Source organism: Neophocaena asiaeorientalis, unplaced genomic scaffold (assembly GCF_003031525.2).
Source record: "Neophocaena asiaeorientalis asiaeorientalis breed wild unplaced genomic scaffold, Neophocaena_asiaeorientalis_V1.1 scaffold132, whole genome shotgun sequence".
Classification (NCBI taxonomy): domain Eukaryota; kingdom Metazoa; phylum Chordata; class Mammalia; order Artiodactyla; family Phocoenidae; genus Neophocaena; species Neophocaena asiaeorientalis.
The window spans coordinates 1,972,302-1,991,610 of NW_020173393.1; the positions used below are offsets into that span (position 1 = coordinate 1,972,302).

General features: G+C 51.8%; 3 protein-coding genes across 3 annotated transcripts in view; 1 reads left to right on the plus strand and 2 right to left on the minus strand.

Annotated features, from left to right (window-relative positions):
* Positions 1 to 19,296, minus strand: part of DBNDD2 (dysbindin domain containing 2) — a 37,477-nt gene extending 18,181 nt beyond the window's left edge. Inside the window, exons 1-2 of the mRNA XM_024746820.1 lie at positions 19,239 to 19,296; positions 17,826 to 17,893 (exon numbers count right to left, since the gene is read on the minus strand). The gene's annotated coding sequence lies outside the window, so the exon portion shown is untranslated. The remainder of the gene's footprint in view (positions 1 to 17,825; positions 17,894 to 19,238) is intronic.
* On the plus strand, positions 6,567 to 10,310 carry TP53TG5 (TP53 target 5). The gene is made up of 4 exons (XM_024746802.1): positions 6,567 to 7,334; positions 7,535 to 7,665; positions 8,344 to 8,350; positions 9,151 to 10,310. Exons 1-4 carry the CDS (start codon positions 7,260 to 7,262, stop codon positions 9,715 to 9,717), a joined length of 780 nt encoding a protein of 259 aa, XP_024602570.1. The 5' UTR covers positions 6,567 to 7,259; the 3' UTR covers positions 9,718 to 10,310.
* Positions 15,442 to 19,309, minus strand: SYS1 (SYS1 golgi trafficking protein). Its single transcript, XM_024746821.1, has 3 exons — positions 19,239 to 19,309; positions 17,826 to 17,893; positions 15,442 to 16,673 (listed from the first exon to the last, which is right to left on the minus strand). Exons 1-3 carry the CDS (start codon positions 19,251 to 19,253, stop codon positions 16,433 to 16,435), a joined length of 324 nt encoding a protein of 107 aa, XP_024602589.1. The 5' UTR covers positions 19,254 to 19,309; the 3' UTR covers positions 15,442 to 16,432.

Genomic DNA, 19,309 nt, shown 5'->3' on the forward strand with positions numbered 1-19,309 from the left:
GTGTACACTCAAAAGAATTTAAAGTAGGGTCTTAAAGAGAGATATTGGGGCTCCCCTGGTGGCACAGTGGTTAAGAATCCGCCTGCCAAAGCAGGGGACACGGGTTCGAGCCCTGGCCCGGGAAGATCCCACATGCCGCAGAGCAACTAAGCCCATGTGCCACAACTACTGAGCCTGCGCTCTAGAGCCCACGTGCCACAACTACTGAAGCCTGTGCACCTAGAGCCCATGGTCCACAACAAGAGAAGCCACCGCATGTGAAGCCCACACACCGCAACGAAGAGTAGCCCCTGCTCGCTGCAACTAGAGAAAGCCCACACGTAGCAACGAAGACCCAACACAACCAAAAATAAATAAATTTTAAAAAAAAATTTTAAAAGAGAGATATTTGTACACCCATGTTCATAGCAGCATTATTCATAGTAGCCAAAAAGGTGGAAGCAACCCAAGTGCCCACCAATGGATGAGTAGATAAGCAAAATATGGTCTATACGTACAACAGAATATTATTCAGCCTTAAAGGAAGGGAATTCTGCTATAATGTGATGACCCTTGAGGACATTGTGCTAAGCGAAAAAAGCCATCACAGCAAGACAAATATTGTATGATTCCATTCACATGAGGTCCCTAGAGCAGTCAAATTCATAGAGACAGAAGGTAGAAGGGTGGTTGCCAGGGCTGAGGGGGAGTAGGGAAGGGGGAGTTGTTATTTAGTATTGAGTTTCAGTTTTGCAGGATGAAAAGAGTTCTGGAGATGGATGGCGGTGATGGTTATGCAACAGTGTGAATGTACTGAACACTACTGAACTGCCCACTTACAATGTTTAAGGTGGTAAATTTTGTTATGTGTATTTACCACAACTAAGAAAAACAGAGTGGCAGTTTCTCACTCAAGTGCCTTGGATTTGGTCCAAAAGGCTGACCAGCTGTGTGTCCTTGGGTGTCACTATTCCCATAAATGGTGTTTCCTGTGTAAACCGAAGAGACAAACAAGACAGAATATGGGAATTTGCTTTAGGAGCCATTGCTGGGGTACAATGTCTGGTCAGGGAGAATGCCCTGCCCCCTTGGGGATGAACTCCCTAAGCTTCCAAAGGGGGGGAAGTGAGTGACGATGAAAAGAACAGACTAGAACAGAACGGCAGAGAGAGGCGCGCGCCAGCCCCTGGAGCTCAATCAAGCCCCGTTGCCTCGGTTGCTGGAATGCTCCCAGGATGCTCTGACCCTCAGGACAAACTCCAAGCCCCTGAGCCTCTGATCAAGCCCTTAGCAGTCTGTGTCTTGCTCACTCCTCCGGGTTTGGTCACCGCTGCTCTGGGCTCCTACTTTCCACTCCAGCACATACACCAGTCCATAATTCCCTCCCACACCTGTACTTTTAAAATCCCCTCTTTTGAGAGTGCCCTGCCCAGCCCACAGCCCTCTGCCTGGAGGCCATACTCCTCCTTTGTTCCTCTCACCATCTCTTTGAAGAGTTCCCTGGCCTCCCCACACTGCTCCTCTGTGTTCCAGCGGCGCCCGGCCCCCAGCCCTTATCATAGGTGACGCCATTTATTTCACTTTTTCATGAAATACTTAGTGGGCACCTATTGTCAGCCAGGTACTATTCTAGGCTCTGAGGGGTTAGCAATGAAGAGAACAGCCAAAAGTCCCTGCCCCTGAGGAACCCATATTCTAGAAGGACCTCTCCCCTGGGCCTGTGTGCCATCTTCAGTGGGGAGCGCACAGCGGGGCCCCAGCCCTTGGTGCCCAGGTGCTGAGTGGCGGGGGTAGATGACCCTGATGCAGCCCACCAGAGTCCAGCAGGGTCCAGGAAGAGCTGAAATCGCACAGAGGAGCCACGGAGAGTGCTGAGGCAGAGGGAGAGGGGCAGGGCTGTGCTCCGCACCTTCCCTCCGAAGTCACCTCCTGGGTTTCTTCCTGGTCCACAGAGTGTTTTACCACCCGCTTATCTTTGCCCTAATAATAAAGGGCATGTACATGTAAGAAGCTGTTCGGTAGTCTGGTCTTGGTCCATCACCCCTAAAAGGCAGAGCTAAGCACCCCAGATGCACGCACGCCCCTCCGCCCGGGTATGGTGTGGATTTGGTACCAGATTGGCTGACTGAGTGAGGCGGTGCCCGAGAGGCTGGATCTCACCAGCTCTTCTGATTAATGATGCAGCCAGCTGGGCAGATTACTCAGAGCAGCCTGAGCTGTTAAAATCTATGATCCGTCCCCAGCCCTTCACCACGACTCCGCCTCTGCCCTCATCTCCTGACGCCACTCCTTCCCCCTTCCCTCACCTCCTCCAGGTCTCTCCTCAAATCTCATCTTGTCGGTGAAATGGTCCCATTCCATCCTTTTTAATACAGCAAAGCTTCTACTTTTGTTCTCCCTTTCCGACCCACACTGTTTACTTTTCTCCACACACTTACTCCCATCCAGCGTTAACAGAAGCGTGCTGGAACCGACTCTGAGGGCTTACAAAAGCCTATGACATTTTTAGGAACTTGGCTGGCTGGTTGTTAAGCAATGCCATCATTAAAAATTAAATTATACCAACTTCATTAAGTTAATGATATTAAAAACAAAGGTGAGGGGCTTCCCTGGTGGCACAGTGGTTAAGAATCCACCTGCCAATGTAGGGGACACGGGTTCGAACCCTGGTCTGGGAAGATCCCACATACCACAGAGCAACTGAGCCCGTGCACCGCAACTACTGAGCCCACGTGCCACAACTACCAAAGCCCGAGCACCTAGAGCCCGTGCTCCACAACAAGAGAAGCCACCGCAATGAGAAGCCCACGCACTGCAACGAAGAGCAGCCCCTGCTCACCACAACTAGGGAAAGCCCGCGTGCAGCAACGAAGACCCAACACAGCCAAAAATAAATAAATAAATAATAAATTAATTTAAAAAAAAAGATAAAAACAAAGGTGAAAAATGCTCAAACTCATCACTTTCTAATTTTTACTACCTTTTGCTATTATCTATGATCTTGAGAATCTTTACAGCTGTAGAAATATGGTAGAAATATATACTATATAATGGCATGCTACTGTGCGTTTCTTTTCAACTCCGCATTCATTGACATCACACTGGTAGCTCGAAATCAGCCCTGGTAGGAGTATTTACACCACAGCAATAGGTAAGTATGATAACTCAGGTTTTGATTTATTGTTCTGTTGACTGTCTAGACCAGCAGTTGGCCATGGGCCGCATCCAGCCCACCAACTATTTCTGTAAATAAACTTTATTGCAACACAGCCAGGCCCACTCATTTCCATATCTGTGGCTGCTTTCACATCCCAAGAGCAGTTGAGTAGCTGCAACTACATGGCCTGCAAAGTCTAACATATTTACTATCTTGCTCCTTACAGAAGAAATTTGCCTACCGCCGGTCTAGCCTTAAGAAAGTAATGGAGGAAATGTTAATAATGTGATTAAATGTAAATATGTCCTGTCTATAGCTGCTACAGGCAGATCTCACTTTATTTCGCTTTGCTGCACTTCACAGATGGTGTGGTATTTACAAATTGGAGGTTTGTGGAAACCCTAGTTGAACAAGTCCATAGATGCCATTTTTTCAACAGCATTTGCTTGCTTCATGTCACTGTGTCACATTTTGGTAATTTTCACAATATTTCAAACTTTTTCACTATTATACTTGTTACGGCGATCTGTGACCTTTGATGTTGCTACTACAGTTTGCTGAAGGCTCAGATGATGATCAGTGTTTTTTAGCAATTAAGTATTTTTAAATTAAGGCATGTACTTTTTTTAGACATAATGCTATTATCGCACTCTTAATAGACTACAGTATAGTGTAAACATAACTTTCATATGCACTGGGAAACCAAAAGATTCAGGTAACTCGCTGTATTGCAGTGGTCTGGAACCGAACCTGCCATATCTCTGAGGTATGCCTGTACATTGTAAATAGCCACACACACGCAAAAAAAGCTGAGCAAATATACTCCCGGTATTTGAAAACTGCCATCTAATACAGCAAAGAAGTCGATCAGGTCATTGAGAAATGAGTTGAATTCCAACATCTTCGTTCTTTCACTTTTTCACTTTCTTACGTCAACATTCATGTTGGAACTACACTTGTTCATCAGTTATAACCATAGGTTGACTATGGATGCAAGAGTCAGGCAAAATTCAAGAAAAGTATACTGTAAGAATAAACTGGCTGTACCGAATTCACAATAAAGAGTATTGTAGAATTTTATTAGGTTTCTTTCAGTAAAATTTATGATAAACACACATTCACACACACATATACACACTTTGTTTCAGAGAGCCTATTGTTAAACCTTTACAAGCACACACACTCTCCACTAGAATGTAAGTTCCTTGATGGTAGGAATTGTTTTTTTTTTTAATCCAGCGCTTAGAACACACCGAACACGTAGCAGATACACAGTCAACATATGTGACATGAATGAACATTGAGCATAGTTGGGAACCCACGTTTCATGGGTTGACGGTCAGACCTTACATTTCCAGCTCCAACATTATCCAGCTGTGTGGATAAATTATTTAATTTCTTTGAACCCTGGCTTCTTTATTAAAACAAACAAACAAACAAACAAAAAGATGGGGGAATCTTCCTACCTCACAGGGAGATGGTGACAACATATGCCTCTGCCTGGCGCCTACCGGGTTTCTCCACAGACAGGAGTTTCCTCCTCACCCTCCACCCCTGCCATCCACATACTCCTCGGAGACTCAGCCCTGCCACTGTCACACATTTCAGTGATGTCACAGCCCCCTCCCTGGGAGCCACAGCACAATCATCCTGATGCCCAGCCTGAGCGCTGGCTGAGCTGAGAGAGGCAGGGGGCAGGCGGTGCCTTGCTCCATCTGTCTCTGAGGCCTCACAGCTCCAGCATGAGTCCATCAGCAAAGAAGAGGCTCAAGAATACAGTGGTTTCCAAGGTTGGATTTGGGACTGGACCCAGTGGGGGTCTCAACAAAGAGTCCAACCATGCCCAGGATGGGGGCCTTCCAGCCTGGGGGGAAGAGGGAGAGGTGAAGGGTGAAGGGAGGTCAGGAGAGTTAGAATGGGCTCCCTGTTTCCACCCCCAAACCAAGGTGACAAAACTGCCAGTCTAGGGTTGGTCACACCAAGCCCAGCCCAATGGAGAGGCATTATGGAGGCGTTCGGGGGGGTTCCTACTGTGTTAGCATTCCCTCTCTCTCTCTCTCTCTCCCTCTCTCTCTCTCTCTCTCTGTCAGATGCAAGATGAGGAACCACGGGACAAGATACAGCAGCCTGTCAGCAAAGTTATTGCGCGGAACCGACTTAAAGTGGTGAGACGCCCCGTTTTGGTGTCTGCTTAGGAGAGCCTGAGTCCCCATGCAGTGTTGCTCCTGGCTGCCAATTCGAGTGACCCGGGAGGAGTCACCTGGCCCTGCCCTGAGCTGAGCTGAGCCAAAGTCCGGGTAGCAGGGTGGGACGCTATCCCAGGAAAGCTGAAGCTTCAGTTTTTCTGGCTCCTCGCCCCTGGCAGGTGCTAAAAAACTTGTCGCTCTTGAAGCTGCTCGAGAGCTCGAACCCTCGGACCCAAGAACTGCATAACCTGGCCAAAAGCTGTTGGAATTCACTGCTCAGAGTTCCGAAGATCCGCAGGGTCTCCTCTGGGTGAGCATGGCCCACCCGCGGCCCCTATCATGGGCCCAATAGCCACCTTTACTAGGAACGGGCACCATGCTAAGGAATTTCACAACCTGCATTTTGACTAGGCTCTGGCAGAAAGGTAGTTATTTATTAGCCCTATTTTACTGAGGAGCTGAGGCTCAAGAGATGTTGTAACTTGTCCCGTTAACTGGACTGGTAAGTGGCAGAGCTAGGATTTGAAGCCGTTCCCAGCTGATATCAGAGCTGTTGTCATGACCCTGGTCACAATAATCCAACCATGGGACTAACCACCACCTGGTGCTCTGAGCACGAGGGGCCACCCCTCCTGCTTCTCCCAAGTCAACATCACGCAGAGATCCACCTGCAAACCAGTCATTCTGCTGAGGCTCAGTTTCCTCACAAGTCACATCAGGATGCTAAGAAAGCTGACATGAGGCACCTGCTAAGTGCCGGGTACCATGCAAAGCATCTTCCCACTTAGTTTATTCTTCACAAAAATCCTATTAGGTAGAAGGAATTACCCCAGTTTTACAGATGAGGAAACTAAGGCTCTGACAGGTTACCTTTCTTGCCCCGAATCACACAGATGGTAAGAGGCAGAAGCAAATGTGAACCCCAGTTTGTCTCCAAAGCCTGTGCTCTCCAAGCCACTCTGCCTCTTCCCTGCCTCCTGCTTTGCAGGACTGTTGTGAGGGTCCTGGGCCTGACACCCAGTGGGCACCCAATCGGCAGTGGCCATTATTATCCATCCTCTGTATTGTCATTATCCTGAGCCTGAGGCCTCTCTCTCTCCACACACACTCAGCTAGGACGGGGGCTGCCACACTGCAGGGGACTCGGTCTACGACAGACACCCCTGGGGAAAGTCTCCTAACCCCTCTAGGTAACTCCACCCCTCTGGCTCCTCCCTCTGAATGTGTGGATAAATTATTTAATTTCTTTGAACCCTGGCTTCTTTATTAAAACAAACAAACAAACAAACAAAAAGATGGGGGAATCTTCCTACCTCACAGGGAGATGGTGACAACATATGCCTCTGCCTGGCGCCTACCGGGTTTCTCCACAGACAGGAGTTTCCTCCTCACCCTCCACCCCTGCCATCCACATACTCCTCGGAGACTCAGCCCTGCCACTGTCACACATTTCAGTGATGTCACAGCCCCCTCCCTGGGAGCCACAGCACAATCATCCTGATGCCCAGCCTGAGCGCTGGCTGAGCTGAGAGAGGCAGGGGGCAGGCGGTGCCTTGCTCCATCTGTCTCTGAGGCCTCACAGCTCCAGCATGAGTCCATCAGCAAAGAAGAGGCTCAAGAATACAGTGGTTTCCAAGGTTGGATTTGGGACTGGACCCAGTGGGGGTCTCAACAAAGAGTCCAACCATGCCCAGGATGGGGGCCTTCCAGCCTGGGGGGAAGAGGGAGAGGTGAAGGGTGAAGGGAGGTCAGGAGAGTTAGAATGGGCTCCCTGTTTCCACCCCCAAACCAAGGTGACAAAACTGCCAGTCTAGGGTTGGTCACACCAAGCCCAGCCCAATGGAGAGGCATTATGGAGGCGTTCGGGGGGGTTCCTACTGTGTTAGCATTCCCTCTCTCTCTCTCTCTCTCCCTCTCTCTCTCTCTCTCTCTGTCAGATGCAAGATGAGGAACCACGGGACAAGATACAGCAGCCTGTCAGCAAAGTTATTGCGCGGAACCGACTTAAAGTGGTGAGACGCCCCGTTTTGGTGTCTGCTTAGGAGAGCCTGAGTCCCCATGCAGTGTTGCTCCTGGCTGCCAATTCGAGTGACCCGGGAGGAGTCACCTGGCCCTGCCCTGAGCTGAGCTGAGCCAAAGTCCGGGTAGCAGGGTGGGACGCTATCCCAGGAAAGCTGAAGCTTCAGTTTTTCTGGCTCCTCGCCCCTGGCAGGTGCTAAAAAACTTGTCGCTCTTGAAGCTGCTCGAGAGCTCGAACCCTCGGACCCAAGAACTGCATAACCTGGCCAAAAGCTGTTGGAATTCACTGCTCAGAGTTCCGAAGATCCGCAGGGTCTCCTCTGGGTGAGCATGGCCCACCCGCGGCCCCTATCATGGGCCCAATAGCCACCTTTACTAGGAACGGGCACCATGCTAAGGAATTTCACAACCTGCATTTTGACTAGGCTCTGGCAGAAAGGTAGTTATTTATTAGCCCTATTTTACTGAGGAGCTGAGGCTCAAGAGATGTTGTAACTTGTCCCGTTAACTGGACTGGTAAGTGGCAGAGCTAGGATTTGAAGCCGTTCCCAGCTGATATCAGAGCTGTTGTCATGACCCTGGTCACAATAATCCAACCATGGGACTAACCACCACCTGGTGCTCTGAGCACGAGGGGCCACCCCTCCTGCTTCTCCCAAGTCAACATCACGCAGAGATCCACCTGCAAACCAGTCATTCTGCTGAGGCTCAGTTTCCTCACAAGTCACATCAGGATGCTAAGAAAGCTGACATGAGGCACCTGCTAAGTGCCGGGTACCATGCAAAGCATCTTCCCACTTAGTTTATTCTTCACAAAAATCCTATTAGGTAGAAGGAATTACCCCAGTTTTACAGATGAGGAAACTAAGGCTCTGACAGGTTACCTTTCTTGCCCCGAATCACACAGATGGTAAGAGGCAGAAGCAAATGTGAACCCCAGTTTGTCTCCAAAGCCTGTGCTCTCCAAGCCACTCTGCCTCTTCCCTGCCTCCTGCTTTGCAGGACTGTTGTGAGGGTCCTGGGCCTGACACCCAGTGGGCACCCAATCGGCAGTGGCCATTATTATCCATCCTCTGTATTGTCATTATCCTGAGCCTGAGGCCTCTCTCTCTCCACACACACTCAGCTAGGACGGGGGCTGCCACACTGCAGGGGACTCGGTCTACGACAGACACCCCTGGGGAAAGTCTCCTAACCCCTCTAGGTAACTCCACCCCTCTGGCTCCTCCCTCTGAGTTGGCGTCCTCCTCGATGCAGGTGCTCAGGAAACACTGAGCCAAAAGGGTCAGGATCATCTAGTCCCAGAGATTTCCAAGCCTTTTTAAAGCAGCAGAGCCTCTCTTCAAATTTCCGTCCCCAAGCCCCAACTGTGTCATTGGAGGGAAGCTATCCTGCCCCTCACCCTGCCCCTCCAGGGGTGGGGGGTGGTCATTTGAGATACTTTCTAAGATTGGAACACAATTTGAAAACAAAAAAAAAAAACCCAAAAACAAAACACTGGACCAGTCCACTCCATCAACTGAAATCCAAACAAAACACTGGACCAGTCCACTCCATCAATTGAAATCCAAAGAGGCAGAGCCCTAACCTAGTGGCCGAGGCAGGCAATGTATATTTCTAGGTGTCCTAACTACTAGCCATTGCCTCAGGCCTTTCCAACCTCTCACATCCCTTCTGCCAGGACTTATCACCACACCCCCTGCCCCCAGGAACAAGACCTCTGAGTGGTGGAGAAGCTTCTTTTCAGGCCCTCTCTAGCTTTCCTGACAGGCTCCCTGAGCTGACTGCAGAACCGCTGTCTCGGTCTAGCAGGAGGACCAGGACCTTGGTCTTGCTCTGCTGACTGCCGCTCCTCTCCCTGCCAGCCACGAAGACGTCTGGGATACAGTAGAACAAAATAACAAAGATCTTCAGGAGGCTGGGTGTCCCAACAAGAAACTGGACTCCAAGAAATCAGAGTCCCTGAGGGAGCCTGAGGACCTGGAGCAGTCAAGGCCCAAGGTGGCACTGCGGGAGGGGCACACGGCACAGCAAGCAGTGCCGCACGAGGAGGAGTGGCCGGAGCCTGAGGTCCCCGTGACGTCAAAGGGTCGTGGCCGGCCCACTGGCCTTGGAGCCCAGGAGCGGCAATCACCCACTGCGGACCCCCGGATCGTCTTCCTGAAGACCCACCAGTACAGACCTCCCGTGGAGGACATGAAACAGCTGGACACAGCAGACCAGTGGATCTGGTGTGAGGGGCTGCCCACACGAGTCCACCTCCCAGGGCCCCGGGTGATGTGCAGACCATCCGCCCTGCGCTGGGTCAAGCGCTGCTGCACCCGCCTCTGCTCGGCATCACTTGAGCTGCCAATGGTCCGTCCATACAAGCTGTGACAATGCCACTGCCAGGCTAGGGTGAGACACAAGCCCCAAGCCAGGCCCTGAGCTGGGCCCAGAGTCAGAGGGCTTAGGATCCAGAGTCTTGGGGGCTGTGGCTGGCAGTGCTGGGAGGCCCTACCTTCATGCCCAGAGAGGGAAGCCCAGAGAGGCGGAAGCCATTGACCAAGTCCACACAGCAGGGCAGTGGCCAGGCTGGGTCCTCTCAGGACCCAAGTAGGGGCTCTGGGGAAGGAGGGCACTGGGAGTGTGGTTCTGAGGTGGGTCATCCACTGCCTGGAGGCCTCAGGAGGGGCCATCTGCTATGGCTCAGAATCTCACAGAAGTCCGAGTGAGTTTAGGGACTTCCAAATGTGGGGCTAAGGGGAGGGGGCGTGGTCAAGTAAGGCTCTTCTGCATCTCATCCCCTCTTAGATAAACTCTGCATTTGTTTTATTTATTCGTGCCTCAAATAAGACCTACTCTGAACAAAAGTTCTTTAGCAAAAGAAAAAGTAGAAATACTCCAGCCCCTCCACTGAGGTCCCAAGAAAGGAAGGGGGTGATGGGCCTGGGGGTCCAGCTGAATGGGAAGCTGCCCCTTCAGCAAACCGGGCATCGCCAATCTGCCAGACACCGCAGCGCCCTGGTCCCCGAGCCCTCTCCCTGGACGCCAGCGCCCTCTGGGGGCGGTCTTAGCTCCTAACTGACGCTGAGGTCTCTGCTCGCAGGTGTGAACTTGGATGGGAGCCAGAGGTGTGCGGAGAGGGCGAAGATCGCGCAACCATCTCAACGGGAGGGATGGGCGGGAAAATTCGCGAGTCTACAAATAAAATCTCCCATATGGCGCTGAAGAATACTGCCGCTGGCTCTGCCTCTTTACCTGGGGCTGGAGGAAAGAGGCCCTCCGCGGAGGTAAGGTGGGGGAGTGGGGAAGAGTGTGAATCACGACTTCAGGTTAATTCCACTCCATCCCCAGGTCCCTACGGTCAGTGTAGAAGCCGTAACAAAGAAGCAAGCGGGCTGCTCCCCTCCCCCGCCTCTGCAAGCTGGCCTCCTGAGCGGTGCTCTCCATGAAGTCATAGAAGGGGGGCGTTGGTTGTGCGCTTCCTGGGTGCCAGGTGCCTCACAATGGCCCTGCAGGCCAAGGAGAGGAGGAAACCACCGCGGCGCCGAGAAGCTAAGGTCTTGCGCAGGCTCACGCCGCTGGGAGTGGCACAGCAAGAACTCTAATCTAGGTCTCCTGGCTGCTCCCCGTTCCATTTCCCGAAGAAGGGGGAAAGGTGCAACTCAGCATCCAGCCCGTCACGCACGTGCATTGCGCCCTGATTATCACGGCTCCGGGTGTCAATAATAAATGCCAGCCGGAAATGTGAAATGTGCCCCGCCTGGGTCACGGAAAGCACCGAGTCAGGCGGGGAACTGGTACTTCGTCCTGCTGCTCCCGTGGGACACAGCGCGTCCATCCTCCAACCCCGAGTCCGGTAGGAGCCACAGGGCCCTGAATATGCAGTTGGGGAGAGGAAAACAGAGGGGGCCCAGGCTTTCTCTGCACAAAGACTATGATCCTGGTCCTCCGTATTCCCCTGGAGACAGGCTGTGTGCAGCGGGCGCCCGCGGGAGAGCAGCAGAGCCATCGAGGGGCGCAGAGCCTTCCACCCTCACTCCCAGGGAGCCAGGACACTGATGGAGATCCTCAGATTGGGAGGGAGAGAGAAGGATGGGAAAGGCTCCCGCTAAACCGGCCGGCTCGCACCCCTCCTCTCCACTGGGGCTCAGCACCCTGACTGAGCATCCGCCAGGAGGCCGCCAGCGGAAACCGGGCCGCGAGAACAGCCTGAGCGGGGCCTGGCGCTGGACCGCTCTGCACCGCACTGCTCAGCCTCGGGAATGGCGACCTAACGCCCCTCGCAGCGCGCTCCCTACCTGCGGCCACCCAGGCGCGGCGCTCCCGTCCCGAGCACCCCACCCCGCCCCCTCCGCGCAACCTCCACTCCCGTAACCTTCACTTCAAGCTGTCTTCCCGCGAAGCTTGCAATCCAGCCCATTTCCTGGGTAGTCTCCATTTCGGTTCCCTTGCTGGGCATCATCAATCACATCAACCTTCTACTCGATCTTTCCTCCCAAGCACCTTCCGTTCCATCAACCTTCAAGTAAAGTTCTGTCCAGTGTGCTCTAGCAGCGGGCGATTAGGGCAGGGCACTCCCAAACAAAAAGCCAAACCCTGTGTGTGTGGTGGTGGGGGGGGGGCATGCACTAGTCTTCATGGGAACCTTCCCCGGGGAGCCCCAAGTGGGGGCCCGAATGGCCTGAGCCTAGGCGAGGTTGGCAACTTTTGCTTTGCCCAATTGGGAGCCAGAGCTGGGCCCCAGCTGCCCACGGGCAATGCCATCAAGTGAGCAGACAGAAGCCTGTGTGCCTAGGCTGGGACCCAGCGTGGCCAGGGTGCCGCTGGGGAAGCAAGGATGCAGGCCTCATGCATGTGAATGACTCCCAGCAGTGCGCTCCTTCCGGCCTTATCCCTTCCACCTGCTGGCATTAGGCTCAGGCAACCTGCCTCCCATAATCCCAGAACTAGGGTCTCCCCACTACCATTCTCCCATTGTTTAACCACTTCAACCCGAGGCCCCTCTTCAGGGCTCAGTCAGATCCTGATTTGGGCAGGATGCTGCAACCCATAATCTCAGACATAAGAGACCGCAGGGGAAATGGCTCCCTAACAGTTAGCTGGGGGAAATTTTTTAATGTTTGAATTTTAACAAGTCACACGACCTCTCAGAGCCTATTCCATCTGTTTATTAAAAGAGGGATACTAATAGCCATTCCAGAGGGCTTTGGGCACATCAGGCTTGATGTAGTTGAAACCAGTTTGTGGGACGTTGAACATTCGGCCTTTTTTCCAGGCCTCCTTGCTGTAATAAAGCCAGTACTGGCGCTGTTTCTCACTTATGAGCAGCTGCCTAACTGCCCACCTTTCGGGAACCAGCTGCTTGTTTCAAAAGCCAATCTTATGTTCATTCACAAAACAGCATCTGGATCCCGGAGACTGTCCCTCTCCCAATCTGGGCCATGTACCACTTAAACATGATTGGTATATGAATGGGGATGAGGTTGCTGAGGCAGACAGGCCCAGCTTCTTATCAGCTGTTTGATGCTGGGGAAAGCTGTTTACTCCTAAGCCTCAGTTTCATTGTCTGCAAAATGGGGAAAACGGTGGTGCCTATCTCATTGGGTTAAGTTAGAAACATAAATCACTTTACAGTGCATGGCACGTAGGAGCTCAATGCTTGGTGGCTGTACCTAGGTCATGGGCAAGCCTGTCCCCCACCTAACAGTTGAGGCTTTGAAGAAAGATATCTCCTCTGTAAAATGGGAAGGGGGCAGCCGTCCCATAATTCTAACTGCTTAGATTCATGGATCACTTTCTTACAGGTCAGGCACAGCACTAAATGCTTTACATTATGACATCTCACTGAATCCTCACAAAAACTCAGGGAAGTTCAACCCGGAAAAGGTTAAGTAGCTTATCCAAGGGCTCAGAGCTGGTAATGGGACTCCAGGACTTAACCTTGCACTCCATTGCAGCTCTCTAAAGCCTTCTAACATTGGGCCCCTAGAAGTCTCCCTGGCTTGGCCAGGTAGGCAGGTCAGGGATTAAAACTCTCAGCTCCCTCTACTCCCCTTGTTTCAATGTTGTTCTACCATCCTTTGCTACTTTCCTACAGAAAACCTCAAGCACGCAGTAGCTCTTAATTCCCTCTCCACAAAGAACCTCTCTTGTGCCCAGAACTGGCCTCTCCTTCCCCTGCCCCTGAGGCTGTAGTCCCTGGGTTACAGGCTGACTGCCCCCGGGGACTGCGAGAAGGAAGCTACCCTGATCTGGGAGTTGTTGAAGAGAGTCTAAGACTCTGCTTCCAGGGGAACCTAACCTGTTTGAGCTGTGCCTCACGTAAGACTCACGGGGACCTGGAGCTTCCCGCCTCACTGGTGCCTGCTGGCTGCCATTCTGACCCCCATGTGGCTCTGACCTGGACAGGCCTGCCTAGAACTACGGGTTAGAGGCACCCTCTGAGCTAGACATCCCTTTCTCCTTTCCCGTCCTTCTTGCGGGTTATAAACTATTCTGAGCACCAGCTATGCACTAGTCTCCACTTGTCTCTCCAAATGGTAGTGGACGGGATGGGGCGGGGCGGGGCAGGGGGGCGCGTCTAGACGTCAGACCCCTAGAAAGTCAAGAGCTACACCAACTCAGTGGTAGGGTGGCGGTAACTTTCGGATCTAGGTACTTTCCTTTAACCTTTGGAAATAAAAATATTTCCAGCATTCCTATGTTCACTTGGAAATCTGTGGCCATATTTAATGTACTGCCTATCGGTTTTTCTTGGAAAGCAAGTAATATTTACACAGTTTACATCCTTAGTATTTAAAACAATACAGTAGGATGAGAAAGTATGATTATAAGGTGCAGATTGTTTAACCACTAAGAACTTAAACATCTTTAACTATTAATCTCTTCAGAATGAGTTTATTAATGTCACTACCAGAACCCAAATCCTGGCTCTGCCAGCTCCTAACATGTAACCTTGGGCAAGTTCCTCAGTTTCCTCATCTGTAAGATACAGGTGATGCTATTTCCTACTTCAGAGGGTTGCTGTGAAGATTAAGTGAGCAAGGAGGTGCAGAGCACTCAGTCTGCTGCTGGACATCTCTTTAGGAAGCACTCGGTGGATGTTATTTATCACTTCCATTGCCCAGTCCTCTCTGGAACTTGCCTCTAGACACTGCTTTGTCACTTCAGAATTCATAAAAATCTCAGGAAACTCACATATTTTTGACCCCCAACTGTCATACAGCTTAGTCATGATATTATTAAAAAACAAAAAAACCCCACCTTGGCTCCCCTGACCTTTGGCAGTTTTCATAAATCCAACTGACACTCAAGGGAGAGAGATCTGTCACCGAAGATGTGCAGGACAGCACCAGCCTTTGTGGGAAACTCCCAAAGAGGTGTGCCAACACAGCTGGAGCTACCACCACCAGAGCTGGCCACGGGAGCCTGCGGCCCCACGACGTGAGTGCTCTGAGGCTTGCCTCAGAACAAAGTTAGTTACCTGCCTTAGAGTCTGGGGGGAAATCCATCCACCCGGGGGAAGCCATTTCAGCTGGTCATACCTCCTGGACCCCGCAGCCAGGATTAGAATCCCATTAACCAGCTGCTTCCTCCCAGCCTGGCTAGAGTTCCCTGAGTTACTGAGGTGCCTCACCCGAGCATCTTCCCAGCCTCTGCCCAGGCATGTTCACTCTTAAACCTTCACCCTGTCGGCCTCAACTTCCTATTCTGCAGGGCTGGGAGCCAGGAGGCTAGAAAGGCTTCCTGGGGAGATGGCAAAAGTCCCCAACTGTGTAGCCCTAACACTGAAAGCTGAGCACTGACAGCTCTCTCAGGCAGGCTCTGGAGGACCCAAAGGGGAGCAGCAATGGTTTCCAGGCAGAAATGGGTCTAGACCAGGGCATTCCACTGGGCACGTTCAGAAGTCACTGGCAAATGGCAAAGGTACCCTGAGAGTCATGGCAGTTCACCCAAGGCGTGGCGGAGAAGGCCGCAGGCGGGGGTGGGACACAGGTGTCCCCGGCACTTAGTGTTTTAACCAGTTGGAGGAATACTCGGGTTCAGGAAAAAAAGAAGGTGGCCTAATCATTCTGTATAGCTCCCGAGCACAGCATTACAAAATAGGCACAGGCAGAACCGTGGAAAATACTGTATTCATATACACGGGAAGGGCAGCTGTACGCCCCTCACAGAGGACACTCCACCCCGAAGAAAACTCTTAGTAGCAAATCCCCATCTCCCTCGGCACTGTCAAGCGCACCTCAAGCTGGAAGGCTGGGCTTCCTGTGTCTGGGCGCCCACTGTACCCTTCGCACTGTGTAATTCCAAACAAGGCGGGAAAAGGGAACTATTGCCAGAACGGAGGTCCGTGGGAGCTGGGATGCCCGGTCATTCCTAGAGAACAGGCAGTGACTCTAGTTCGAGGGTTAGATGGGGAGCGACGCTAAGATTCTTCTCTGGGTCCTACGGCCTGCTATGTTGAAAGCTGGCAGCAGGGTGGAGGCCCAGTAGAGAGAACCGGAAGAAAGTCAGTCACGGGTTCACTGGTGCACACACACGTGTGTGTAGCAGGACACAGGTTGTGCGTTTTCTTTCTGCTTGATGCCTCCACCTGCCATCCTCTCACTGACAGCAGCCTGCTACTTTGCGCCTACATCTTTCTGTGGCTCTGGATCCAGAAACCCAGTGTTGCTCCAAACAGAACAGCTGCAGTCCAGCAGCACGGCAAAGCTAACAGCTGTCCCAGGGAGGTAAGACAGGTGGCTAGAAGAGTGGTGCGCTGTGATCAGATACCCTTGATTATTTTTTTTTTTTCCTTTTTAAAATAACAGGCTGGTGACAGGTATGGTGGCTCAAGAGTGGCATGGTTCTGATTCTGTTATTACCCTGAAAGAGGTCCCCCTTGCCGACCTCCCAGATACCAAGGCTTCAGTGAACGGAGGCCGTTCTTGCAGCTGTGATCCTGCCTGCTACCTGCCTTCTTGACGGGGCCTCACTGTCTCTCCCACACCAACAGAGACTTCACATTTCCCGGGTTCCTCTCAGGCCTGGGCTGGACCTCATCTCGACAGTCGGAGCAGCCCAAGGTGTCAAGTGCCCAGCTGGGTGTCCAAAGGACCTGACTCTAGACACTGGACTTCGGGGCTGAGTTGAGGGGGATCTCCTTGAGCTCCGACCGCATGCACAGGTACTCCCCGATGACAGCCATGAGTGCAATGCACACGGCCTGGACCAGCCACCAGGTCAGCGCCGAGGGGAAACGGGAGCTGTAGAACCAGCAGCCCAGGAGGTGAAAGAAATGGACAGTGACAGTGAAATCCAGACACTGCTTCCCTCGCCGGATGAAGTACAGCAAGCCCAGGGCACTGTGGGGAGAGGACAGCAGTGAGTTGTCACTGGGTTGTCCTGGTCTTAGATTAGGTTATTTGGGGGAGCAGGGACAATTAGGATGACAGCATAGTGGTCAGAAGCGAGCGAGAGAAGCGGGAGGCAGGGGTTACATTATCAGATGCCCAGAGGAACCTGCCAGGTGATGCTGAGAGTGGATCAGGCTGGGGAGAAGTAAAAGTACGAGCTTGATGATCAATGCAGCTGCCACTCAAAGGGATCCCAGCGACTGGCAGACACTGTGGCAGCATGAAGCATACATGTTTCATCTAAAGTGGGGCCTGCAGCTAGGCAAGTCACCATGCTGGAATGCTGGCCTGGAATCAATCGATCATCCCATTTTTTAAGAGAAGCCAGAAATCTGTATTTTTAACATAAAATATCCTGATTTTCAACTACGTGAAAAAAGTCTTAAGCACCCTGCATGGGTTGACAACTGTGTAAGCCAAACAGAACATATCTGGGAGCCAAATTCAGGTCGAAGTCACCCCACCAGTTTTCAACCTCCAGTGTAAGGTCAAGAACAGTAATGTGAAAGGCATCGTTCTAAGTACCTCCTGTGAATTAACTCATGTAACCCTTACCACCATGAGGTGGGTAATATTATTAGCCTGATTTTACTGATGAGGAAACTGGGGCTTAGACAGATTAACTTGTCCACAGTCACTAGACTAGTGGTAAAGCTGAGAGTCAAAGCCAAGTGAGTCGGCTTCCAGAGCCTAAGCTCTTAATCACTTCCCTAAACCACCTCTCAGACAAAGCCCTCAGGGTACAGATGAGGACCCAAGGCCTAGAGAGAAGGGAAGGAACTTGGCCAATGGCACATGGGCCAAGAACAGACTGACTCCCAGTGCAATCCTTTCCTCATCTGATTCCACATCAGGGAAGTGATCTGAGATGAAAGCTGTCCCAAGGCAGCATGCACAGAGTGACGTAAGAGCTTTCCAGCTAAGTCAAAACAGCGATCAAAGAAACCCTATAGTGGAGCCAGCCCCAGAACTGGCCTCTGCCACCCATTTTAGTCCACCACTGCCCAGGAACAAGTGCCAGCCTGTTTCATGTCCGAATTTAGGAAGTTAGTTCCAGTGCTAAGACCCCAAAAGCTGGATAGCAAAACTGGTGATACTCACCAGGTGAGGGCGTTGAGGACGAAGGACATCGTGGAGAGCCGGCCCGGAGGGGTGGAAAAGCCCAGGATCTGAGGGGGAATCACAAATGGAAATATGCTGGAGAAGTGACCTGGCAGAGCCCCAGGCTCCAGGACCCCAGCAGCCCCGCTCAGGAACAAACATCATTCCAGGACCACAGAAGCCAACAGGCCTCTTCATCTGCATGGCAGCCTACTTCCACCAAGCTGCTTTTACAGACATCCACCACTGTATCTCATCTGACCCCTCACAGCAGCCGGGAAGGGATCATCATTATCCTCATTTTACAAAGGAGGAATAAAAATTCAAAGAAGTTAAGTCACCTGCCCAAAGTGACAGGGTAAATAAACAGCAAAAAACAGTTAGAACGGGGTTCAGCAAGGCTCCTAAGAAGGTACTGCTAGGCACCTGGTGGGTGAGTGACCTCCACCACTGTCCATACGGTACTATCCGATACCAAACACCTGCACACTTTCAGCTTTCAAAGGCCTTGACGTTCACTATCTCATATCCTCACAACAACCTCATAAAGCTATTACTGTTGTTACTGTTACCTCTTTTTGGATAATAACTTGCTCATTATTACCTTTTTTTGGATAATAACTTGCCCAAGGGCTACATAGAGAATAAGCAGCAGGAGGAAAGATTCCATCCCAGATCTCCTGGCTCCAAGAACTGTGCTTATTACCATATACCACAGCTGCCTCTCTGAAGCAAAACACCTCTCCACCCTCCCGTTACACCTTATAAGGCACTTTCTTACTCCTAGGCCCCTCTGGCCCTCATAACATTTTGCTGAGAATTATTCTATTCCAGAAGAGGACACAGGCTCAGTAAGATAAAGCAACTTGCCCCAAATCCCACAGCTGGGTATGTTTCAGCCTACATTGGACACGAAGCGTTTCTGAATCCAAAGCCAGGCTCTCTGTACTGCAGTCCACGACCTCTATGCCAGCGGTCTCATGATTTTGCAGACAGGAAAACTGAGGTTCAGAGAGATGACAACACTCGCCCCAGGTCACACAGCTAGTACATGGAACTTAGAGACCTGACTCCAAAGTCCAGGAAGTTCCCATTATACTCCGTGAATGCTCTTTTATCCATCCCCCCGTCCCCAGTTTGGCACCCGAGAATCTGGGGCTCAGAGAAGTGAAGTCACTTTTTCAGTGTCAGAAAGGAGATGTATCAGGTTGCCTGGAACGCAGGCCCCTTCCTTTGTACTAATCTGCCTCCCTGTCATTCCATTTTATGGATAGGGCAGCCGAGGCTCAGAAAGGTGATATCCCTTTCCCAGGGCCACAAAGCGAGAAGGTGGCCCAGCCAGGTCTAGAGCCCAGTAGTGTCAGACCACCCGGTGAGGCCAAGACGCCGCCCGCGCCGGCCCGGGGACCATACCTCGGCGTCGAACATCTGGTCCAGCGAGGGGCTGCTGCGCACCAGCCCGTCCACCAGCGCCAGCCACAGGC

Excerpts from the sequence above, each read along its gene's own strand:
- SYS1 (XM_024746821.1), bottom strand. Across the intron at positions 16,674-17,825 it reads GTCCTCAACGCCCTCACCTG|TGCCCTGGGCTTGCTGTACT; the intron begins GTGAGTATCACC and ends CTCTCCCCACAG.
- TP53TG5 (XM_024746802.1), top strand. The coding sequence starts at position 7,260 with ATGCAAGATGAGGAACCACGGGACAAGATACAGCAGCCTGTCAGCAAA. Across the intron at positions 7,335-7,534 it reads CGCGGAACCGACTTAAAGTG|GTGCTAAAAAACTTGTCGCT; the intron begins GTGAGACGCCCC and ends CGCCCCTGGCAG.